Source organism: Colias philodice, chromosome 8 (genome assembly GCF_061535455.1).
Source record: "Colias philodice isolate Cphi_HAF_F1 chromosome 8, ilColPhil1 Martin Lab GWU primary, whole genome shotgun sequence".
Taxonomy (NCBI): Eukaryota; Metazoa; Arthropoda; class Insecta; order Lepidoptera; family Pieridae; genus Colias; species Colias philodice.
In genome coordinates this window covers 7,512,070-7,537,419 of record NC_143093.1, presented here as the reverse complement: position 1 = coordinate 7,537,419, position 25,350 = coordinate 7,512,070, and the positions used below count along the sequence as shown (strand labels likewise).

The following is a 25,350-nucleotide window of genomic DNA, read 5'->3' as shown; positions in this document are numbered from 1 at the left end:
GAAACTTAGAGTATAGATATCTATAGAGCGCGAACAACCAAGTGGGAACAGTAGGCACAGGTGGGAACAACACGACGTTCCCGCCGCGCGCGCTCGTAGTCGTGGTTGAGTGCTGACGAAGTGCGTTGCTCTGGAATTTTATTCATATTTACGAATAAACATGCTGAAATGTGCAGTGCTATCTTGCAAAAACGATACTAGAAAAATCACAAAATTGAAATCCAGTATCACATTTCATCGGTAAGTCGATTGTTATAATTATTTTTATGAAAATAAATCTAGCATCGCGGGGGTGAAGGGAAAGTGGGAGGGGACCCGCGCAGGCTCGCTCGCGCAACTCACGTGATCTTAGTGATGTGACTTGACCAACGCTGTACTCGATAGTTTAATTTTTAACTTATTATTTATTTTACTTTAAAACTAAAACTCTTCTAGAAATGTATTATAAATAATTTTGTGGTGTGTTTGGTATGATACAATTTCTAATATTATGAATGCGAATGTATTATAGTGTAAATGAAAAGTATGTTATGTTACGATATATGGAGCGCTAAATTGATTTTGAAAATTTTGGTAGGTATAGAATGGATAAAATTAAATAAAAAATTATTAATATTATTTATTAGTTATTTCATTTTAAATTATTAATTATTTCTCATTTTAAAACATTATTATTATTGTTCTATTTATTATTGAAAAAATAGCACTAAACCCGATCTTTTATTTTATTAATTTTAATATTTAAGAAGTGCATACGTTTTTCTGATATTCCAATTAAACATATTTTTTTAAAGTACTTATAATTAATACAAAAAAATATTCAAATGGAATAAACACACTATTCACTTGGTAAACAAATTTAAAATTACATATTTATACTTTATTCATACATTTCTCCTTTAATAACATATTGAACATAAAATTTACATATGATACATATTTATTTACATAACTAATCGATAGCTCATCACGCAATTGATATCTATCCATCCCTATTTGTCACACACACATCTATATAGTATCTATAGCTCATCTGCCTACGATGTGCACAAAGCAATTTGTGCAATACACGCGCTCTATATCTATACTCTAAAGCGTCTTATTCACGGTCAATCCCCGACGTACGTCGGCTCAAGGCCGCGGTGCTGGATGTATCCTACTGACGATCGTGCGCGCATCAAGCATGGCTAGGGTTGCCAACTTTTATTTGAAGATATAGAGTATATCTGATTTTAAAGGAGGTAAATAAAGAGTAAATAAACATTTTTAAAAATGTATTTTTTTGTACTTTTTGCAGTAACTAAGAATTTTTCATTATTTTTAAATGAATTATATGAATCCAAACATTCCAAATCTAAATTTATATATTTCAAGAGCTCATTTTTAATTAATTTTTAATGAAGCTCGGTTTCTCTCTTCCCGCCACTTCACATTCATGACCGAAAAGACTCTTTCAGTAAATGCTAAAGTGGCGGGAACAGAGAGTATATAGCTAATCATTTTTTTTTAAACAAACAAATTCGTCAAGATATTTTTTTTAAATAAACTGCCATTTTTCTGCAGTGGACTTTTGCATAAAATCTGTGTTATTCAACAATTCGCCTTGGAGTTCTTTTAAAATAATAACTTCTGAATATAAACTGTCCATGTGTACAAGGTTGATCCAAAAGTAATGATAATTGGGATTTCCTGTGTACATAAAAATCAAAAATAACCGTTTCTTGCTTGCTCATGTACTCACTAAGTTATCACAAAAAAATCATATCAATAGGCCACGTTTCCAAGTATTTACATTAATTTCTGTTGGCAACACTAATCTGCTGTACGTCCGCGCTATTCACTGTCCATCTGCACGACGTTCGCGGTGGTGGGGGTGCTTGCTGGATGAAAAGTTGGTCGTGCACATCCAGCAAGATAATAATAATAATTATTGACGTACGTCAACGCTATTCACTGTCGTTTTGCGTCGTGCATCGTGTATGACCTTGGCGGGACGTACGTCAAGATGGACCGTAAATAAGACGCTTAAGTTGTGAAAGTTCGCCACATGCCAAAAGATCCTTGCCTAGAGTCTAGGTGCGTATATTGGCGTAAATAATGAACTGACATTTCTGACAATAGTTGACATTGTGGTTGACATTACACTTTTGAAATTTGATTCTTATTATTTTTGTTTGTATTTAGATGTATTTACAAACATTTATTCCTCAATTAATTGCAATAACTATATAAAATATTTAAAAATATCAATTTCTTATGACTTCTCTTCTGTTTTTTAAATCTATGCTTTTTGCCAAAGCATTGAAAATACAGAGAAAAAGAAAAAGAATGAAATCGTAAGTTATCATTTTTTACTGCAAGCCATGTATATTGTATTATTTTTATGAAAGCTAAGAATCAATTATAGTAACATTAGATACCTAGTATTAAGTATGTTTTATTGATTATTTGCTTCTAGCATCCTGCACAAAACTAAAACATCTAAAATGTGTCGTATATGTAACGAAGAGACAGCGAACATTCCGATTTTTGAAAATATTAACCATATAAACATACCAGATGAAGTAAAAAAAATATCAGGAGTTGTTGTAAGTATAAAAATCTCTGTAAACTGTTTTATTTATTCTCTAAATAATATGTCATTTAGTTTACTACCAAACTTGTAAGATTATAAACTGTTGAAAAATAATTGTGAACTATACCAAACAATTTATAATCTTATACATTATTTTTGGTAAAACTACTCAGTTTATACCTAATTTGTCTACAAATCGTCAAATGTGAATGAAATGACAAAGTTCACAATCTGTCTGACTTTGATTATTATCCTCAAAATTGTTCATTGCCCACCGTTGGTCAGTTTAGCAAACAAGGGTTTTCTATTTTAATATGTATTTTTTAAATTTTATTTATTCTCAGATAAATAAAGAAGATAATCTTCCAAATCACATATGTCAAAGCTGTTTGGATCTTCTAAATGGGTGTATATTATTTCGAGAAATGTGTCAGAAAACTGACAAAAAGTTAATTGAATTTTCTATTAAAAAAGGTAAAATTATGTCTGAGACCATTAATGAACTACTTTCTGCTCTACTATCTAAAGTTTCTTTAAATTTCTCTTCTGTCATTTTTCCTTGCGTTTTTTTTTATTCTTCCTTTGCCTTAACAAAAATGTTCTAAAAAGCTGTTCTCGAGTTTTACACTAACATTTGGCGATTCATTTTTATATTTATTATTTTTCATAGAATTTGTTAATGCAGAAGATAATTTTTTTTATAGAATTCGTTAATGCAGAAGATAAAAATGACAGTTCTGAAATGGACCAAGAAGATTCACAAAATATTCCATCACCAGAAAGTTCTGAATTGTGGAATTGCTCAACATGTACCAGAGTTTTTGTTGATTTGGTAATTATAATAAATGCTTTTTTATTTGCATACATATTTTTATGTTATGAACAACATTCATAGTTTTTTTTTTATATATTTTAGTACTATAAATTTGATTTTATTAAATATATGTAAAAAAAAATAATAATTAAATTAATTCCTTTATCTCTTTCCAGACAACATACAATGGACATTTAAATGAGTGTAGCCAACAAACTGCTGAGATTCCCAAAGTTGAGGAAAATAAGAAAACATTTTTATGTGACATATGTGGTAAAATTGCAAAGTCAAATGCAAATCTTTTAATTCACATGTAAGTGTATTCAATTAATGTTTTAAATGAAATTAGTTTTCTTATACATAATTAAAATATGTTATATTTCATTTTATGTATTATACTGTTTAAGTCAGTTCTCTGTCACTATTTTATTAGTTAATATTTTGAATTAAAATGCTGAAACCTACGTAAATAACCATTAATTCTACATAGTCTATGGTAGAAAATGCTGGATATAGCCATTGTAGTAATAGAATACAAACTATATTAATTAATTGAATGAATACAACTTTTATTATTTCAGGGGTATTCATGAAAATGTGTTTCCTTTCAAATGTGATGTTTGTCCATATCAAGGAAGAACAATGGATCTATTAAAAGTGCACAAAAGAACACATCTTACTGAAAAACCATTTAAATGTGCTCTTTGTCCAAAGTCAACCACCACTGCTAGCAATTTATCTAAACATATGCGCCATGTTCATAGCAAAACAAGACCATATAAGGTATTGTTTCTTTCTCCATTTTTTTATGTACTTATACATATGTCAATGCATGATAAAGGCCAACCTCTGACTGATTTCTTTAATCTGTTCCTAAAATACTTTTTATATATATAGTCCTTCTAACAAAATTGTACTCTCTATTGAAAGTAGCCAACCTACATCAGTAGGTAGCCAGGTCGGGAAGTGGGATAGGACTTAGGAGGAGGTTTAAGATGCGAAAAATCTCGATTTCCCATTTAAAAATTATGCTTTTTCGATCCAACACGGATAAAACAGCGCAATTTGCAAATTAACCGATAAGTGATAACCTCATGATCCCCAGTATCTAAAAATGCTATCTACCAAAGTCTTAACATATTGAAAACTGCATTCATAATTTTAAGTCTTTTTGGTGAAAATCATAAAATATTTAGTACTATAATTTGTGCTTATTTTTAAGCCAGGTCCGCTGCGCCAATTTTCAGTAGACCCTGTCGTTACCTGTCGTTACTGTAGGTTTTGTCGTGTACTTTTTATCTCGGTGAAGCATTTCCATAGGAATTTCCTTTAACTACGACCTACGACTCCTTAAACACGAAAACGCAGCGAACTCGACTTTAAATACATGAATATAACTAATTTGTTTGTTTTTCAGTGTACATATTGTGAAAAGGCATTTTCATATCAACATGACATGAATCGACACATACGAGATATACATTTGCGACAGGGGACTGTTGAATGTGATATTTGTTGTAAGAAATTTAATACTAAGTGAGTATTATATGACATACATATTTGATTTTTTTTTAAATTTGATATAATTGATATTTTTGGTTTTATGGCATTCAAATACTTTATAAATTAAATTTATAAAGAATAGAAATAATTCGATTACGAGGCGGGACTCGAACCCGCATCCTTTCGCGCCATTCCGGGGCAGATGCCTGACCAACTCAGCCACTCGTGACCCACCAGATCGATCGAATTTTTTCTATTCTTTAAAAATTTATAATTTGATATAATTTTTATTTTAATAATCTTTATGTATTTTTTTTTTAACTTGTATGATTAAAGATACTATTCTTTACTCTGGATTTTAGGAAAATACTACAAGGCCACAGATGGAAAATCCACAAAATCAAAGGCGAAAGACACGGCCGGCTGCCATCTTATTTACAGTGCCAAATAGGGGACAACAGTGAAAATAAACCTATAGCTAGTGAGAATATTAAAATACAAGATGCGTTCTGAACATGAAATATTTTCAGCGCCGGAAAGTAGGTTTTTTCAATTTTGTTCTGCAAAACGCGAACTCTGATTTGATACTCGAAATACTTATGAATGGAAGCTCTAAAACCAGTAGGGAAGTAGCTTACTTTTTTTATTCTATGCATGTACGGTCTACATAATCGTCAATTTACCGTGATGCGTTTAAAGTTAAAAAAAGCAAACTGGGTTAGAAACGACACCCATTAAATTTAAACTGTAGTAAGTTTGTCCCTACAATGAGAAATTTACAGTCATATAGATGACTAGCTGCACCCTGCGGTTTCACCCGCGCGCATGAACGGTTCCCTTGAGAATATTGGTTTAAAAATAGCCTAAGTTACTCCATAAACCAACAGCTATCTGTCAGTTAAAGTCCTGTCACAATCCATTAAAAATAGCCTTATTTTACCTTATACCAACAGCTACTTGTCAGTTAAAGTCGTGTCAATATCGGTCCAGCCGTTCCTAAGATTAACTGAATCAAACAGACAGACAAAAATTGTAAAAAATAATATTGTGTCATATGTACAGTGTATATATGCATTTAGTAAAAATCGGTGATTTCAATATTAAAAACAGACACTCTAATTGTATTATTGGTATAGCTTGCTTATAGTAGAAGATCCGAACATAGGTCGACCTTCACCGGAGTGATAATAAAATGAGACCAATTTAATAATAAATGTAGTCTATTAAAAATCTATTAATGATGGGTTTGCTGAAAAAATCCTGGACAGGACATTTTTAGTTAATTATTAAAAAAATCTTTTTATTTTTTAATTATGCAGTGTTGAGACAATAAACAATTTTGTTATAAAACAGCGCTCATGCCTATATATATTTTTTTTCTGTCATCCCATCAAGTGAAAGTAACTGGTATGGACATGCCTGTTTATACCTGCCAACCTAGCAGTTTGTCCAGGTAAATATTAGAAAACCCTATGACTGCACATTCTGTAGGTTTCATACTTCAAGTCTATTATAATTTTTTTTATTATCTTGATAAGTACTGCAATTAATTAAAATGTCCTGTCCAGGATCTTTCCAGCAAACCCATTTTTAATAGACTAAATTTATTATATAATTGGGCTCATTTTATTATCACGCCGGTGAAGGTCGACCTGTATTCGGATCTTAGACCATTATTACCATAGAATCACGTTATGATTATTCTAATAATAAATATTAGGCACACGTCAATAACACGGTTTGGCAACATATGCGTCTCTTCTTAGCTACTTGTATGAAATGCATTTACCCCATTCCCAACTATGCTAGGAAAATAATGTTCACAGGTAAATCTGTGTTATGTAACTTTAACAAACATGCTTAATTTATTATTATGATATTATTATAATAAGTTTTATTTATAGATGCGATATAGGTACTTTAATTGTCTGTAGGGAGTGATGTGTAATTTTTATGTTTATATATTTGATAATAAATGTTTTGTTTTCCTTAATAGTTTAATAATTATAAGTTTATTGATTCCCTTACCAGGCCAATATTTCTTCTCATTAATGATTTCAGTATCTTAATTGGTTCGATATATTTTATAGGTTTATTAAACTTAAATGTTACTTATTTTCTTCTTATTTATTAGATTTTTTACATTCTTATTCTAACCATCACCGCAAACGGAGTTTCTATCTATTCTTTATACTTTACTATTTATAAAAATGAAGTGGTTAATATTATTAATATTCATATTATCTTTATTCGACGGGGAATCTTGTTTTGATCTGCCTAATCAATCCTGTGGGTCTGATTTAACTATAGACAAAGATCATTACAATATATCAGATGTCTACAATATAGGTGATGCATATCCAACAGAGACACAATTTGATAAGTATGGCAACTTGTTTTTCATCGAATCTGGTCAAGACATTAGAGGTTACTATTTTGATGCGAAGGTGATTAAAACAAATTCAACTGTTCCTGAAAAGATTGCCGGTAAGATTTAAAAATTAAGATTTAAGGTTGTTCTTTTATCTATTTTGTAGCATTTCGCCCGTGTAGTCAAAAGAAAACCCACATAGTTCCCATTTCCGTGCAATTTCCGTGATATAATCTATGTCCTTTCTCAGGTATTAAACTAAATATATCAAACTTCATCCAAATCGGATAAGCAGTTTATTCGTGGAGAAGAGACAGTCGGACTGACAAAGTTAAAGTTTTCTTTTTCCCATTTTTATTAGACCACTAGCGGTCCGCCCCGGCTTCGCCCGTGGTACATATGAAAAATAGATGTTGGCCGATTCTCAGACTTACCCGATATGCACAGAAAATTTCATGAGAATCGGTCCACCCGTTTCGGAGGAGTATGCAGACTAACATTGTGACACGAGAATTTTATATATAAGATTACTAGCGGTCCGCCCCGGCTTCGCCCGTGGTACATGTTTACGTTTTCTCTACATAAGAACCATTCTCGTACTTCCAGGAATATAATAGAAAAAAGAATTATCGAAATCGGTTCAGCCGTTCTCGAGTTATGCGCTTACCAACACATTTTGCGAGTCATTTTTAGGGTTCCGTAGCCAAAATGGCAAAAACGGAACCCTTATAGTTTCGTCATGTCCGTCTGTCCGTCTGTCCGTCTGTCCGTCTGTCACAGCCGATTTACTCGGAAACTATAAGTACTACAGTGATGAAATTTGATGGGAATATGTGTTGTATGAACCGCTACAAAAATATGACACTAAATAGTAAAAAAAAGAATTGGGGGTGGGGCCCCCCATACATGTAACTGAGGGATGAAATTTTTTTTTTCGATGTACATACCCGTGTGGGGTATCAATGGAAAGGTCTTTTAAAATGATATAAAGTTTTCTAAAAAACATTTTTCTTAAAGTGAACGGTTTTTGAGATATCAGCTCTCAAAGTCGTAAAAAGTATGTCCCCCCCCCTCTATTTTTATAACTACGGGGTATAAAATTCTAAAAAAAATAGAGGTGATGCATGCTAATTAACTCTTTCAACGATTTTTGGTTTGATCAAAGTATCTCTTATAGTTTTTGAGATAGGTTGATTTAACTGTAATTTATTATATTTGCTGCTACGGAACCCTTTGTGCGCGAGCCCGACTCGCACTTGGCCGGTTTTTTATATATAAGAAGATAATGCAGGTGAAATTCGTTCGAATCAAAATTCAAAAATCGAATTTTGATTATAGTTCTTAAGTTCACCACTTACGTTAATGGAATTTAATTAACATTGCTACGTTTTAAGCGAAGACATTTGAAAAGTAGGTAACTAGTTATAATCTTGTTATTCTGAAATAGCGTGGTAAATATATAAAAGTTAAATATCGTGTCTACTTAATTAGTAATTTTTTTGACGACAACCCTTGAATCTATGTTGAAATTTAAACGGCTGTAAAAAATTAAGAATATATTATTGCGGTAATTTTTCTATATGTAGGTAGGTACTCTAAAATACGACTTCGCATTAGGAAGTTCAACTCCTTTACGGGAATTAAGATTTACATCTTACATAACAAAATGAAAAATTCACCATCTTTTGCCATCCAAATTAAATATTATTTATGCTTATCCATAGGTCTCCCCGAGGGACTCAGCTATTCGATTGCCGTTGATAAAAGAAGTACAAAAGTTTATATTGGAACAGGGAAGGGAATCTATGCATATAATTACGACTCAGAAGATACGAGTTTAGTTACGTCGCCAAAAATGAAATCAAATATGCTATTTTTAGACAAAGATGGTAACAAGTATATTACGGACAGCCCCGATGGAGTTGAACAATTGTATTTACTAGCAGGTGAAAGAAAAATTCCATTCAAATCTCTTGAAGCTCTGAATGAAGTGGCAGTAGATGACAACAATAACTTTTACTTCATAAGGGAAGAAAAGCTATTCGTCCTTAAATCTAATCTGTCTCATCCAGTTTTCATAGGCAATGTTACATATGATGGCTTTGCCCAAATATCATTCCATAAACATATTGTTTATGTTGCCAGTGAAACATTAACATATCTCCACGAAAATGATACAGGTTCATTAAAAAAGGTTAAAAATATACCGGGAAACATAACGGCTATAGCTTTTGATAATTCAAATAATTTCGTACTGGGTACTCGCGGGAAGATTTTGAAATACGAAAACAAAAATAATGAATGCAATCATAGAAAAATGTAAAAATCAAATTAAAAAATATTATTCTAACAGATTATTTTATTATGATTACAAAATAAATTATGTGAATAACTTATCTCATTAAATATAGTTAGAACACTACACCTCTCATCTTTTTACTTGCTTATAATAATTCTGATAGGTGTATGTAGCCTACAAAGCTATTATTAACAGTTAACAGAGTAATGTGTATCGTAACACACATTAAAGTGCATGGCATAATTATTATTGTAATATTGCTATCAAGACTTTCATGTTAACAATGAATATAGCTTAAAGTATACTATAGATCTTATTGTACCTAACCAAAGTAAAATCTTCTGTCATAACCATTGAAATTTCAAATGTATAATTGAAATGCATGTGAGTACCAATTATTCTAATAAAATTTAGTACCAAATACCAATCAAGAAAAGTGCAATTAAATCAAATCTTAAGTTTTATTTTTGTTTTATTTTATTGTATCAACATGCAATCCAATAAAAATTAACATTCTTCATAATTAAAATACTGCTTAAAATCAATTGTCCATCTTTATTTTTCCGCCTCACTTCACTTCTGACTATAGTCATAAAATTATTTGGTAATTTTAGGATTACACATTGTTGAAAATCAACTTACATTTACAATGAACACAACATACACTATCACATGGTTCCCCAGATTGTCTCTTGTCCCTCCCTCAAACTTACAAACTCTTTAAACACAAAATGAAAAATCATGGACAATTCATCACATATTACTTGCCACACTAATGACTCTCACTTAAGATACCTATATGCAACCCAAACACAATCAGTGTGGCAATATGCTCTGTGAAATAATTGGAAATGTGATGGGCTGTGCTTGAGAATTTGTCAGGGCCAAGGGTTGACTAGTGCTGGAGATTGTAATTTGCTGAGTAGATGTTTGATGTACCAACTGTTGACTTGGTGCAAGTTGTTGTTGTGCTGACTGTTGTGCTGCTAACTGTTGGGCCGATTGCTGTGCAGCAGCTGCAAGTTGTTGAGCCGACTGCTGTGCTGCAGCCAAATGTTGAGCAGATTGTTGTGCAAATTGTGATGCTTGGTGTTGTGGCAGTTGAGATTGAACCAGATGTTGCACAGCAGTCTGTGGACCATTGCTCATTAACTGTTGCGTAGGGGGAGCAAGTGTAAGTTGTGCTGGTGTAACAGCTACTACAGTTTGTCCCCCACCCATCAATGTACCAGAATCACTGACTTGCATTAGTTGTTGAGCTCCTGCACTTGTTACTATTAGAGCTCCAGAATTTCCCATCAATTGTTGAGTGGTGCTTACGGTAAGTATTTGAGGAGCAGGGGTTAAAAGTTGTGCTTGAGAGGCAGCAGGGGCTAATGTCAGGTTGGGTGTAGCCGCTCCTGGCATCAATGTTGGGAGTGCCCCAGCAAGACTTACAACTGGAGTTACACTAACAGTTGCAAGGGACACAGGTGCTGAAGTTCCATGTCTTGAAGTGATTACACACGGTTGATCAGGCCTTATTGAAGCTGTTTGCTCTAACAAAAATTCATTCATGGAGGTCAATTGAATATTCTTCTCTGTCAATTCTGTCACTTTCTTAAGTAATACACTGATATTATCATGCAATAATTTTACCCTATGATCTAATACTTCACAATTTGAGCAAGTATTTGCTGTTGCTTTTATCACATGTTCATTAATTCCAGACTCTTCATAAGTGTATCTTCTTAATTTAGCCTCAGGAGGTGATGCATCATCTCTCAATATAGGCCTGTCAAATATTGGGGGTGGTGGATTTCGAATGGCAAGGTTTTCATTAGTCAGATCTACATGCATAAATTTGCATTCTCTGTTAGAACAATTTCCATGTCTGTATGCCTGACAAATAGGCATTGTTGTATTTAGTATACGAGGAAATTTGCCAGAACTGTAAAAATGTTCTTGTTCTTCAACTGTACTATGAAGAAATTTACAGTTTGGTCTCATGCAACCTTTGTTTTGAAAATCGTGACAAAACACAAAAAGTTCCTTCAAATGTAATTTAGATGGTATTTCATGAATATATCTGCAGTTTTCGCGATTACAACATCCTTTTATGTAATCTTTACAAAAATTGCTAGCAGCAGGGATTAAATTACCCGATTCATCCAAGACATTTATTGAAGCGTCCGTAACGGATACGTTTCCAACCATTGTTTAGTGTTAAATAATTCATTTATTTTAATTACACTATTATTTTCTCAATAAATTGCATTAATGTTATCGAGAAATTCATAATAATAGTCATAAGGGGTAAAAGCATGAATATTTCGCTTTGCTGCACATTTTTAAGCGTTTACTCCTTCAGTTATGTATTAAGCTTCTCATAGAAAATTAAGTTTTTCAATTTGTTTTACTGTTAACATTTAACTTTTCACTGTAAATATCACTATCAAACGTTATGAACTTGAATTTTTTTTATAGAAAATTGTTAATTTTTGCATAGCTTTTGCTTCACAAAATCTAATGAAATTGTCAATTGTCAAATCTATTGACACTTCACACTTGTCACCATGATGTACACACTCAGAACAACATTCGTTGTTCAGAGTGTACACAGTGTACAACACAGAGCAATAATAATGTACAATGTATTAGACTCAGAGGATAGGTTTATTGCTCTGAGGATCTATTGGCACTTGGATGACTGTTTGTGACACGTTTGTGAAACAAGTTTTTCCCATGCAAAATATCATGGTGATATTTCACGGAATACAGGAACGGCCCGTAATTATAAAAAAAATGTATACTCCATCGTTTGGGATAAGAACTGCGTATAAATAAATGGTAACTGCGTTTTGCATTTACGGATTAACTCGTTCTTAATCTGTCTTTGGTATCACCACTCTACACAAAGAAAAAGATGACCTCAATGTTAACCTTTAGATTATTACGTATTCTTTGAATTTACATCTTATTTACATTCATTTTGCTTTGATTTTGCTACATGAGATAGTCGAATTTAGAGTGATTCACATATAAAATATAATTTTTGGTACCGACCGCGACGTATTGCGTAAAACATAAAGAATTACTTAATATCTCAGAAAATGATTTTTAAACACAGTGTTCTTTTTGTGATATTAATCTGTATGAAACTAATTTCGGTAAGTTTGTTAAAAGTAGAACAATGTTCGAATATCGATACATTTAATGAAGAGACGTTACAAATCATAAGTAGATCTATTATTCCTGAATTGGAGGGTAAGCACAAAGGCGAAGCTGGAAAAATAGCAGTTATAGGTGGATCATCTGAATATACTGGAGCACCTTATTTTTCAGCAATTACAGCTTTGAAGGTAAAAATAACATCTACTTAATAGCTTACATTAATCCTCAACATAAGCCCATATTCACAAGATATAGAATAATTGCTTAGGAAAGTAATACTTATTATAAATTTACTGGTATTTAATATTTAGTTTCATAAATTATATTTAGCATAATAACTAGTTACTATGTAATAATAAATAAATTTTAAAGGTCGGAGCTGATTTGGTCCACGTAATTACTACAAAAGATGCTGCACCTGCTATAAAGTCGTATAGTCCTGATCTTATTGTTATTCCATCTCCTTCGGATTCCGATCTTATTGAGATACTGAAGCGAATGCATGTAATTATCATTGGACCAGGTCTTGGAAGAGATCCTAATGTGATGGACCGATTCTATTCAATCATAGACATGTGCAGAAACTTAAAAAAACCGTTAGTTATAGATGCTGATGGCTTATACGCAGTGTACAAAAATGTAACAGTAATAAAAGATTACCCAAGCCCTGGAATTATTTTGACACCTAATTATATTGAAGCGCAAAGACTAAAGGACGCCATTCCATCCGAACAAACACCATGGTATAGTTATTGGGGAGACTTTGTAACAGTTTTACTGAAGGGAGAAAAAGATCAATATAAATCTGGAATTACGTCATTTGATTGGACAATAACAAAAGGTGGATCGGGTCGGCGCGCCGGGGGACAAGGAGACATATTGTCTGGAGCACTAGGGACGTTTTTTAATTGGGCACTACAATCTAACGTTTGTGAGAATGAAAATTCGGTTAAACTTAGTCAAAGCATCTCTAGTTATGCAGCTGCAAAGTTTACTAGAGACTGCAATTTTAAAGCATTTGAAAAATATGGCCGTAGTATGTTAGCTTCAGATATGTTACAAGAAATTCATTCAGTGTTTGAATCCACATTTTTAGAATAATAAACCTACCTTTAACCTTACCCTTATTTTTTATTAAGCCCCGACCTAAAACGTGTTACCTATGTATTGACCGCTATGTGTGTCTGTCTGTGGCACCATAGCTCGCCAACGGGTTATCCGAATTAGATGCAGTTTTTTAGGCAGCATATTTTTATACTTTGTAGTAATATCTCTTTTATTATTGAAATTTTTAGGGCTTTTCATTTTATTATTTCTGCTCGTTTCGTAGGTAGTTAATAGTACAAGACTATACACATACATTGGCTTGTTTTGGGCTTGTTATTGTGTAGCCTGTTTTAACTTTTAATCTTCATTCTAATTTATACAGGTATTTTGTACTTAAAGTAATTAGTATTGATGGTATATATTAAAACCGAGATATGATCATTAACAGCTAAAATGGTACGTTCACAGTGTGGTTCACAGCTGTACCTGCAAGGGCACACAGTACACAATTTTCTTAATTTAGTCACTAAATTCAGAAACAAATTTAGAAATTATCCGTTACCAAAATCGGTCTGAGCGAGAGGTTTCCCAATGGTAAATGGTCCTTGTCTAACGTTTCGACAACTCAACCAATCATTGATGTTTTTAGAAATGGTAGATAGGGTGATAATGAATTTTGTTTGACTTTGCACTATCTCACGAATTATGTATGTATCGATATTTTTTTTTAAATTAAGTCTTAAAAGCGAAACCCTAGCACGTAAGATATAAGGCTACGTTACGATTAAAACTGTATTATTCAGCTATGTATGAAAATTATAACCTACGGTGTTTATACTTCTCCGTATACTAAGTTTTAATTTATTTTTGCATAAGTATATTAAACTAAGTAGCGTATCATCAATATACATAATAGTATGTACCGGAATACCGAACATTTACTCGGTCGCTTTTCAAGCAATTTGTCCCTTATTTTGCTAAGCCATAGTCACCTACATAGAGACAAGTTGTAAACAAGAACGCTCTCATTTGGATCGTTGGTATTATTTATTAACGTCTTTGAATCAGAATTCAGGGAAGATTATGAGTGTTTTAAAACCAGCCGGTGCAGAAATTATCTATAAATGAATTCGAGATAATTTAACATATTACTATAGCTCGTGATATCGTTAATTCAAAAAATATCCTTTTATCCTACGAGGAAGTATTCATAGAAAGAGAGAGCATAATGTGTGCTTACAGAAAAAGCGTAATTGCGATTGATAAATTCAATTCTTCATTGTCCAATTTGTGCTGACAAAAAATATCCCTAGAAATAATGGGTTATCCCTAGAAATAAGTAATTAAATGGGTGAAGTTTTTTTAGTAACTAAATGCATTAAATCACTTTCCTAAAATGTAGTGACGACTGAATTAAATCGACAACTTATAATCTTAGTGGACAACCATGATGAAGTGATCCACGTGAAAGAAAAGACGTGTGGCACTCGGGGACTGCCGCGGTAAAGCTATTGCATAGCATGCCTTCAAGCCACACCTCCGAGCCCGTCGGAGTGGGGAGCGTGAGGTTTTTTCGTTACGGAATTTCTCGATTCGGTCCCCGCGCTCAAGGCCCGCGATAGAAGCTATGCAATAGCTTAATAAACTTAGAAAGAAGATTTTTAATATAGCAAAGAGGGTCCGAAGATTGTAAAACATTTTTTATTAAAAAATATCAAATATTTCCTGAGGGGGAATAATAAAACGAGTGACTGAAAATATAGTGAGCGACTGATTATGAGATACTGATTTAATAACTTGAGCGGTATGAATTTGAGTAATCGACAAATAAACTAAACAAGCAACGAAAATTAGTTGATAATAAAATACAGATTGAGCGTACTTAAGGAGGATTGTGATTAATCCATTTGATACATTAGAATTCTAACTGTGTGATTACATTACTATATGAGCGACTAAATTACTAGTTGAGCGAATAGATTATTATGTAAGCGACTAAATTACGCTCATCTAGAGCGACTTAAAACACTAAAATAAATTGTTCAAATAGTTATTTTATAAAACTTAATCAAAATCAAATTGAACTGATAGTAACTACTCTGTCCATTATAGTATTTTTCAAAGTGATTTTTCTATTCGAAATACCTCGATTAAGATAAAATGCCACTCAGTATAAATAAATCATATGCCAAATAATGAATATAATACAAGACGTAATTTTGTCATTCAAACAATTAATATTAGGTCGCTCAAATATTATGAAGCTGCTCATTTTGTATTTTATGTAACGCAAATGAATGTTTGTTAGTTGCTGATCTATTAATTTTTCATCGCTCGCAGTCAGTCGCTCACTTAGTAATTCTGTTGCCCCAATTTATTATTTTTGTTAACTAAAACTTTAATTTACAGTCACTCGTTTAAATACTACCCTTTCCTGAGTAGGAAATATTATATATTGATATTTCCATACGATTTAACTTTTTCTCACCACAGAGTAAGTTTTTCACTCTTTCTGAAATCTTTTTCAAAGTATCTGTGCATTTTTTATTCCTTCTATTGAATTTATAGTCTATGGACATTGTATTTCTTTTGAGCTTTCAGTTTTCTATCTTGCTCTGTGCAAGGTTATCATAATTCATAATGGCTCTGTGCCCTGTGGTTTTCTGTTTCTGTTGTGTCTAGCTCCAAAGTTGTGTTAAATTAAAATAATATTATATTTTCTTCGCGTGTTCTTTTTCTGAGATCTGTTATCTAATTGTGTTTCGTATTAACTCATCATATACTTGTCATATATTTATCAATTTAAAAAATGTAGCCATTCAGATGTCTCATGTCGACAGTCGAAAGTAACTCTTTTTTTATTGCTAATGCTTGGCGCTTGCAAGTTGTAACAAATTGAAAGGGTGCGTCAGTGGGTCGACACTTAGAACATCGTTTTGGTTAGGCTTACATTATCAAGCAATTTTAAACTTCATTCAATTGACATAGAGTTCAAATTATTTTGTACTTTTCCAAGACCTAAGGTCAAGTCTGGCCTGCCAACATTTAGAAAAAATAAAAATATTTCTAATGTTGGCCTCTCCGATGTAATCACATAATAAAAGATTTAATATTTTAGTTTTACTTATTTATTATTATTTCTTCTTTTTTTTTAAACCTTATTTTTGTACATTTTAATTTTTAGCTAGTACAATAATAAATTATTTCTTTCTTTCTTCGATTTCTTGTCAATGGTTAAGACTTAAGCATAGACAACGTCTTGATGTTGATTTGTTGTTTGAAATTTGAATTCAAAATGGCGTTTTATTTTATTGTTTTGATGGTTGTTAAACAAAATTTGTTCTTCGTATATCGTAGATTTTGTTATTTACTCAGTTAATGTACAGTACATTGAACTATTTAATTTGTAATATTTCTGCCAAAAGTGTAAAAAGAAGAAAAAGTGTTATATTGTGTAAACAATGTTAAAATCTTTGTGTGTAGATAATAATTGTGATTTGTGACTAAATATTTGCAATATGTACCCAATGACTGTTCTATATGGAAGATAAAACATAATAATTACAAAACAATTTATGAGAAAACGTCTCTAATACGTCATGTTCTGGCTGTAGAATCAATTGGAGAGGAGATATTATTATGTCCAAAGAAAACAACGGCTTCTTCATATACAATTCCAATATGGCGATCCGAACGGCAACGATATATTGGTATCGAAATTTAGAACGAGATTTAATAGAAATCCCGCAAAATATTTCAAGGAAAAGTATAAAATGTGAATCTAGTTGTATTCACATAATATTTAAGCCGAATTAAGTCCTACATGCCTAAATAAAGATATTCAGTAAAATTCAAATGGAATTATCAATTTTTGCAAGATTTTTGCTGATAATAGTGTGTTTTAATATTATATAAAAATGTTATTAAATAATTAATATTATAATAAACTTATTGATCTACATTGTTGGTGTTTTATTTTTAATTTCCCTTAATTTGAATATGGATGAGAATTATTAGTAGTGCTGTTACCCAGCATCGATAATTTTATCGATATCGATATGAAGTTTTATCGATACTAGCACTCATAAAGAGACATCACTAGCAACGACAACTTTTAAATGTTGGCAGCAATGTGGGTCATGTTTGACGTAAACTTTTCATAGGTTGGTATATAAGATTTGACCTAAGTAATACATGCATATGTGTGCGTGAGCTCGAAATCGAAGTACTGAGTGCCGTCTCTTACTATATTACTTGCTCTGTGGGGTGCGTACTACGGAATCAATATTATTTCTTCATATATTTTGTTATTTTCATATAATGTAAATTAAGAATGCCGCCTGGATATAATTTGTGATACAATCATATTGAGCCAAAAATGATAAAACAATCGGTTGCACCCCGGAGTGTGCATCCGTATCAAACGACAGTGATACCACGCAGTGAACAGCAATTTGCGACTGCTTCACGACTTCGAGCCAAGTACCCGTGGGTAGAAGATGTTAATACGCCAGTTTATCAAGCTTGCAGCACTGACGCATCTACGCCTGAACATCAATATCATGTGAGTGGTAGCTGATCGTAATAGTTATCGATAAAAACATTACGAAATTGAGGTGCTGATATATCCATAATTAACATTTTGATAAATATTTTAGGTTCCTCAATATTACGCAAAGGAAACTGGCCCACCATCGCCTGTATACCATGCCCCTTATGGCACTGGTACATGGAGGGATTACAGCAGGGGTGAAAAAGCGATGCCCAACACATACACTTTCCCGTCATGTGCTTCTGCATTTTCTTTGCCATTATGTGATGTAGAGCCCAGTCAACGAATGGAGCGTTTACAAGTACCATCAGTACAATCAGTTAGCCCTGAGGTCCCAATTATTGGAGCATGTGGTGGCCATTGTCCTGGATTTGAATATGTTTGCTATTATATATTACAGGTTTGTAGGCATTTTTTTCAAATGTATCCATTAAATTGGTGTATATTGTATATCTATACTTATATTATAAAGCTGAAGAGTTTGTTTGTTTGAATGCGCTAATCTCAGGAACTACGGGTCCAATTTGAAAAATTCTTTCAGTGTTTGATAGCCCATTCATAGAGAAAGGCTATAGATTATATAATATCATCACCATCCACTTTTTATTCATCAACTAGATCAGCTAGATACAACTTCAAGAACCCTTTTAAAATTAAAAATTATTATCAATGGATTTTTCCATCGATCGTCGAGGCGCACAGACTCTAGGCATCGCCATATGGTGGATGTTCCATGTACCCGGACAAAGCGGTTCGGATCGACATTCTTCATCCGAACCGCGAGGGACTGGAACATGCTTCCTGAGTATGTGTTCCCCGACGAGTACAATATGGGGGTCTTCAAGCGAAGAGTGAACGGGAACCTTCTAGGGAAGCGCGCTCCATCATAGGCCACATCTCAGCTTACCATCAGGCGAGATCGTGGTCAAGCGCTTCCCTATCACACAATAAAAAAAAAAAAAAAAAAAATTTTAATGCAGTTTTTTAATAAATAGAGTGATTCAAGAGGAAGGTTTAATAATAATAGGTTTATATAATTTATTAGGTTTAGGCGATGCATTCAAAGTCGCGGACGGAAAGCTAGTTGTTGATATGTGTATGTACAAATCAAATTGTTTCAGAACTTCTCAGTTTTAACCTTCTTAACCTTACAACAATAACAAAGAGGGATTCTAAAATTGTCATTTCAATTTCAGGTTATCTTTGTGGTTGGCATATTAACTGGAATCTCATTATGCATAGCTGGAATTGTATTAAGAAGAACAAATAGAAATGGAGACCTCGGAGTTTTGGTGTATATTGGTAAGAATTTTTTGTAACTTAGTGATCTCTATAACTAAAATATGTAATAAAAAATAAATAAAACTAATCAACTCGTATTTGATTCTGCGAAAGGAGCACTACAATTTTAGAAATTAAATCTAATAACTTGATCACATGCATAGTTACTATATTTTAAAAATATTGTTTATGTAATATAATATTTTGTTGCTTTTTTGTTAATTCTATTAGCTCACTAGTGCATGAAAGTTATTTTTTAATTCACAGGTTGTCTTTCCTCTTGCGTTTGTGGAGTTTTGTTGGGGGTCCAATGTTGTGTTCGCCGAGAAATTAGACAGCGCAAGTTGAGAGCCAATACTCACATTCCCATGCAGCCAATTCAGGTATAGCATAATTATATTACCAATAAAAAAAAAGGGCGTGTGTGCCGTGCACACGTGTCTGAAGTGAAACTTCTATCGCAAGATTCAAAGATACCAAAATCGTCGCCTCCATGACGTTACGGTATAGCCATGACCTTGAAATTTTTACTCTCAACGCGCCTAGAGAATTTTCATACCAAAATCATATTTATTATACTTATCTAATCTCTCAGTGAAACAATTTTTATGGAAATGAAAAAATATAATATTATATCATTTTTTCCTAAATTTCCAGGAGGTTCCTGTGCCTGCCCACACATTATTACCGTCCTCATTACCTCGTAGTCAAATATATAGGTATGTATATTGTATATTTTGCACAAAAATTGACCAAGAAATGGAGTTAGTTCATATTCATATTGACACCATCATACAAATCGAGCGAATTTGCATCGTGCGTTCACAAATAAAACGGATTTATTATTCTTGACTGGAGAGCTAATAATCAAAATAAAAATAAAAAATTCTAAATTATGTAACGAATTTATCCGCTTTCTACCTGTGTTTTCCTCAGGGGAATAGACTAGGATTTTTGTAACCTCTGTAACAAAGAAACAGTCAAGCCCAAGGGAACTTAAATGCATTGACAGTTAAGTTTCATTAAGGCTTGAATACTCGTTATTAATTTTTAATTTTTATGCTTTTAGGCCCACAACAACCAACTTGTCCCAAGAAGACGAAATACTCGGAGTTCCCTGGTGGCGCCGTACTAACAGAGACTGATTAATTTTAAGTTATACTAATTTTGTATGATTATTATATTATTTTATAAGATAATAACGATTTTTTGTTTAATTAAATAATGATTCATATTTCTGGTGTTTTTGTGAAAATCCTTTCCATAGATGTCTATGATCTCATAATCCTATTTATTTCAAAACTATGAAAATCGGTTTTGACGTTCTGATACTATAGACTAGATAGAGCAACAGAAACACACGTGAACATTGAAGTTATATAATTACTGACTAGCTGTTCCCCGCGGTTTCACCCGCATTGCTCCGCTCCTGTTGGTCTTAGGGTGATTATAGCCTTAAAGCCTTATTATTAGCCTTAAAGCCTTCCTCGATAAATGGGCTATCTAACACCGAAATAATTATTCAAATCGGACCAGTATTTCCTGATATTTGCGTGTTAAAACAAACTCTTCAGCTTTATAATATTAGTATAGATTTGTACAGAGAGATCAACTTTTGTGGTGTAAACACAGGGTGTAAATGAATAAAAACTTGTAATCATTAAAATACCTACAAAAAAGCGACCTGATAAGTGATAATATAAGGTACCACTATATAGTAAAAGTAAATACCTATCTATTTAAAAAAAATTACATGCATTTATCCACTAGCTTTTCGCCCGTGTAATTATAATTGATGGAAATTCTAATGGTACACAGTGCACTTACCTATCACCTACACCTGCCTATGTAACCTACGAATCTACCTGCGAAATGCGAATAGCTAGTGCACTGTTGCTAATGCGTGTTCGTTATTCGCCTCGCTATTCGCACGAATGTGATAAACTTGACCGCAGTAAAACGTTATAGCGGCAGTACACATGGGGCCAACGTGTTGGGCCAACGTGTTGGGCAAAAATGAAGGCTACCAAGATTCCTGTTCACACATTGGCTTACTGATCATTCTGCATTGGCGCTTCAAAGATGGACGTAGTCCGTAGAAGTTCTTGCAGCCGCGGCAATTTATATAAACAGTTCGTTTAATTATTACGTACCTACATGTGCACCAATAACAATGAGTGTACTCTGCCGTCTGCGATGATATCATTTTCCAATCTCTATTTTCCTTTTTTTTTATTTTTGTATAAATAAAACATTATTAAAAAATATGTTTAGATTTTTTCAAATGTTTAAAAAGTGTACATTTTACATTTAATTTAATTTTAATTACCTATAAAACGAAACTTGAAATATTACGGACGGATGTATTGATTGGTGATATTTGATCAATTAGCACAATTTGATCAAAATCATGCTCATTGTATATTGTTATTTAATTTTTAAGAACAAGTAACTATTTTATACCTACTATTTTACTCATTTTATAAATATATTCATTTTTTTTTTTAAAAATGTATGAAAGTGAGTTATGAAAAACATCTAGAATAATATAATATAATAAATAGAAAATAAAACATCTAATTTATTGAGTCATAAGGTTTTTATTTTTGTGTAGTTCATGCCGTGGATTCCAAATAATTAAATTCCTTCATGTCGATACAATTCTACGAATTGTAAAACGTAAATTTCATTGACGCGCAACGATACTGTCTCCGCTGACGAGTAACAACAATCTGAACAAGACACCAACGTGTGAACGCTGTTTGCGGAGCGCGCCAAGATCCTTTGAAGTGTGCACAAAAAACCGACAACATTCGGTTGGCCTGCCAATATTGGCGCCAACTAGGCTAATGAAGCCAACATACCGCCAAGTAGCTCTCTACACGTTGGCCCAACCCGTTGGCCCAACACGTTGGCCCAATGTGTACTGCCACCATTAGAGATTGTCTAAAGCGTCTTATTTACGGTCCATCTTGACGTACGTCCCGCCAAGGTCATACACGATGCACGACGCAAAACGACAGTGAATAGCGTTGACGTACGTCAATAATTATTATTATTATCTTGCTGGATGTGCACGACCAACTTTTCATCCAGCAAGCACCCCCACCACCGCGAACGTCGTGCAGATGGACAGTGAATAGCGCGGACGTACAGCAGATTAGTGTTGCCAACAGAAATTAATGTAAATACTTGGAAACGTGGCCTATTGTTAAGATTTTTTTGTGATAACTTAGTGAGTACATGAGCAAGCAAGAAACGGTTATTTTTGATTTTTATGTACACAGGAAATCCCAATTATCATTACTTTTGGATCAACCTTGTACACATGGACAGTTTATATTCAGAAGTTATTATTTTAAAAGAACTCCAAGGCGAATTGTTGAATAACACAGATTTTATGCAAAAGTCCACTGCAGAAAAATGGAAATTTATTTAAAAAAAATATCTTGACGAATTTGTTTGTTTAAAAAAAAATGATTAGCTATATACTCTCTGTTCCCGCCACTTTAGCATTTACTGAAAGAGTCTTTTCGGTCATGAATGTGAAGTGGCGGGAAGAGAGAAACCGAGCTTCATTAAAAATTAATTAAAAATGAGCTCTTGAAATATATAAATTTAGATTTGGAATGTTTGGATTCATATAATTCATTTAAAAATAATGAAAAATTCTTAGTTACTGCAAAAAGTACAAAAAAATACATTTTTAAAAATATTTATTTACTCTTTATTTACCTCCTTTAAAATCAGATATACTCTATTTCTTCAAATAAAAGTTGGCAACCCTAGCCATGCTTGATGCGCGCACGATCGTCAGTAGGATACATCCAGCACCGCGGCCTTGAGCCGACGTACGTCGGGGATTGACCGTGAATAAGACGCTTAAGACGCTTAATCTAAAAATGAACGCCCCTCCACTGTGTTTACGCTCACATTCAAAGTACGTGTATAGACGCAATACACACAAATTGGTCTGCCTCATTGGTCGTTCAGTCCTCCAGTCCCGTCCATGCCCGAACGACAGGACCAGTTGGCCAACTAGTGCATAAATGACGCGATGCACGACAGAACGGACGTGTCATTCCGTACATAGCGCGCTCTCCCCGCCATACAATGCTAGGCACCTGAACTGATCGCCCGATTAGTTGACAAATCAGTGCGCGAGTGTCAAAGTTTGCAGTAGAATCGACGCGCGCACACATATAAAGTGGTTCAATAATTATTTGTCCTCACACATTGAAACAATTAAGTTTAGTGGAGGGGCGTTCATTTTTAGATTAGACAATCTCTACCTATCCTATACCGCTCTCTAGTCACCTAACTACTATATTCAGATGTAAAAATCAAATCATAAAATCGGTGTGTTACAACGTGAACGAAAAAAAAAACAAACATCAACCCACTTTCATATAATATTTTATAATAGTACCTACTTACATGAGTATTTTGTATAGCAAAGAAATAAATTGAGAATCTGATAGTAGTAATATCCTTATCCATTAATTTATATCACTAATATTATGATTTATGAGCTGTGCGCCTGTGCCCCGGGCCTCGTTCGCACGTCCGTATATTCAAACATTCAAACTAAATTCTACAAAATGTAATAGTCAATCCGTCAAGTAGTTTTTGTACGAGAACCGTATAGCAGACGGACAGAAAACAAATTTTCAGAATGATTTCTTTGGTTTGTGTTACTTATATGCCTAGAGGTATTCTTCTGTTGTACAGTTTTATTATAATACTAGCGGTCCGCCCCGGCTTCGCCCGTGGTACATATTTACGTTTTCTCTACATAAAAACCATCCTCGTACTTCAAGGAATATAATAAAAAAAGAATTATCGAAATCGGTTCAGCCGTTCTCGAGTTATGCGCTTACCAACACATTTTGCGATTCATTTTTATATATAAGATTATTAACATTTTTATATACTTACGGAAGTTTACGGTTTAGGCGAAGAAAATGAAAACAGCAGCATTAATTCAATAAACTTTATTTAAAAGATTGAGATTGAAAATTTAAGTACACAACTAAATAATACAGTATAAAATAAAATCATACAATATGTGTACTTTAAGTACTAAAGTAATATAAGTACACTGTAATACCACTACTATTTTGCACCGTACATATTATATAATTAGTAAATCGTAGGTGGTTTCTCTAATACAGAATTCGATTTTAAATAAACTTTTACAATGTTTGTAGTAAATTCTTTTTCAGCTTTGTGATGTAATAAATTGCACATTTCTATATTGCGATAACGAATTAAAAGAGAGCTTAATTATAATATCAATAGAACATTAAATTATAAATGCTTAGTGCAGGTCCACACTGCGAGCCTAGCGCGGTTGCGACGGCGGGCGCGAAATATCAAACGTATGAAACGCGCCTTTGCGTCCACATTGAAATGACTATGGCGGAAGCCTAGTGCGACGGTAATGAGCGAGCCAGCGCGCGTAGTTTTCAAACTCTCCTATCCGCGCGTTCTGGCCACACTACGGGCCTAGTCAGCAAGCGACCCAATGTTCGGTCTTGTCGCTCGACTTCTTATATTATATTATATATTATTATTATTCTTATATCCTTTATTGTTTTTCGTAAAATAGCGGTAAATACTTAATTGTTGAAGTGAAACTTCTTTATTTATAAGTGCGATTCAATCTAAAACACTTATATACACCACAGTAATTTTGTAGGGTATAATCTCAATTCTTCATATAAGATTCACCCGTTATTCCTCTGTTTTATTT

At 33.1% G+C, this 25,350-nt stretch overlaps 5 protein-coding genes across 6 annotated transcripts; 4 read left to right on the top strand and 1 right to left on the bottom strand.

Annotated features, from left to right (window-relative positions):
* The first annotated feature begins 2,133 nt into the window (after positions 1-2,133).
* Positions 2,134-6,767, top strand: LOC149486646 (uncharacterized). The gene is made up of 8 exons (XM_089698243.1): positions 2,134-2,336; positions 2,459-2,588; positions 2,920-3,049; positions 3,280-3,407; positions 3,566-3,702; positions 3,971-4,172; positions 4,807-4,925; positions 5,255-6,767. Exons 1-8 carry the CDS (start codon positions 2,257-2,259, stop codon positions 5,403-5,405), a joined length of 1,077 nt encoding a protein of 358 aa, XP_089554369.1. The 5' UTR covers positions 2,134-2,256; the 3' UTR covers positions 5,406-6,767.
* Positions 6,768-6,895: 128 nt separating this feature from the next.
* LOC149486645 (uncharacterized) lies at positions 6,896-9,660 on the top strand. Its single transcript, XM_089698245.1, has 2 exons — positions 6,896-7,379; positions 8,988-9,660. The coding sequence occupies exons 1-2, from the start codon at positions 7,103-7,105 to the stop codon at positions 9,584-9,586; spliced, it is 876 nt and encodes a 291-aa protein (XP_089554371.1). The 5' UTR covers positions 6,896-7,102; the 3' UTR covers positions 9,587-9,660.
* Positions 9,603-12,096, bottom strand: LOC149486644 (uncharacterized). The gene has a single exon (XM_089698242.1). It carries the CDS (start codon positions 11,756-11,758, stop codon positions 10,379-10,381), a length of 1,380 nt encoding a protein of 459 aa, XP_089554368.1. The 5' UTR covers positions 11,759-12,096; the 3' UTR covers positions 9,603-10,378.
* A 113-nt stretch (positions 12,097-12,209) lies between these two features.
* Positions 12,210-13,836, top strand: LOC149486643 (ATP-dependent (S)-NAD(P)H-hydrate dehydratase-like). Its single transcript, XM_089698244.1, has 2 exons — positions 12,210-12,903; positions 13,088-13,836. Exons 1-2 carry the CDS (start codon positions 12,655-12,657, stop codon positions 13,814-13,816), a joined length of 978 nt encoding a protein of 325 aa, XP_089554370.1. The 5' UTR covers positions 12,210-12,654; the 3' UTR covers positions 13,817-13,836.
* A 2,535-nt stretch (positions 13,837-16,371) lies between these two features.
* Positions 16,372-20,829, top strand: LOC149486642 (uncharacterized). Of its 2 annotated transcripts, none has more exons than XM_089698315.1 (7): positions 16,372-16,608; positions 18,095-18,326; positions 18,421-18,714; positions 19,511-19,616; positions 19,863-19,978; positions 20,253-20,314; positions 20,665-20,829. In XM_089698315.1, exons 2-7 carry the CDS (start codon positions 18,141-18,143, stop codon positions 20,738-20,740), a joined length of 840 nt encoding a protein of 279 aa, XP_089554441.1. In that variant the 5' UTR covers positions 16,372-16,608; positions 18,095-18,140; the 3' UTR covers positions 20,741-20,829. The 2 variants fall into 2 exon arrangements, with proteins under 2 accessions (XP_089554441.1, XP_089554440.1); XM_089698314.1 differs by having other exon boundaries at positions 16,372-16,671; positions 18,035-18,326.
* Positions 20,830-25,350: the final 4,521 nt, after the last annotated feature.

What these genes read in the sequence shown, in the direction of transcription:
- LOC149486646 (XM_089698243.1), top strand. Translation starts at nt 2,257, where the DNA reads ATGACTTCTCTTCTGTTTTTTAAATCTATGCTTTTTGCCAAAGCATTG. An exon ending in TGAATTTTCTATTAAAAAAG is followed by an intron (nt 3,050 to 3,279) that starts GTAAAATTATGT and finishes TTTTTTTTATAG; the next exon opens with AATTCGTTAATGCAGAAGAT. An exon ending in CCAGAGTTTTTGTTGATTTG is followed by an intron (nt 3,408 to 3,565) that starts GTAATTATAATA and finishes ATCTCTTTCCAG; the next exon opens with ACAACATACAATGGACATTT.
- LOC149486645 (XM_089698245.1), top strand. Translation starts at nt 7,103, where the DNA reads ATGAAGTGGTTAATATTATTAATATTCATATTATCTTTATTCGACGGG. An exon ending in TGTTCCTGAAAAGATTGCCG is followed by an intron (nt 7,380 to 8,987) that starts GTAAGATTTAAA and finishes GCTTATCCATAG; the next exon opens with GTCTCCCCGAGGGACTCAGC.
- LOC149486644 (XM_089698242.1), bottom strand. Translation starts at nt 11,758, where the DNA reads ATGGTTGGAAACGTATCCGTTACGGACGCTTCAATAAATGTCTTGGAT.
- LOC149486643 (XM_089698244.1), top strand. Translation starts at nt 12,655, where the DNA reads ATGATTTTTAAACACAGTGTTCTTTTTGTGATATTAATCTGTATGAAA. An exon ending in CAGCAATTACAGCTTTGAAG is followed by an intron (nt 12,904 to 13,087) that starts GTAAAAATAACA and finishes TAAATTTTAAAG; the next exon opens with GTCGGAGCTGATTTGGTCCA.
- LOC149486642 (XM_089698315.1), top strand. Translation starts at nt 18,141, where the DNA reads ATGATAAAACAATCGGTTGCACCCCGGAGTGTGCATCCGTATCAAACG. An exon ending in CGCCTGAACATCAATATCAT is followed by an intron (nt 18,327 to 18,420) that starts GTGAGTGGTAGC and finishes TAAATATTTTAG; the next exon opens with GTTCCTCAATATTACGCAAA. An exon ending in TTCCCATGCAGCCAATTCAG is followed by an intron (nt 19,979 to 20,252) that starts GTATAGCATAAT and finishes CTAAATTTCCAG; the next exon opens with GAGGTTCCTGTGCCTGCCCA.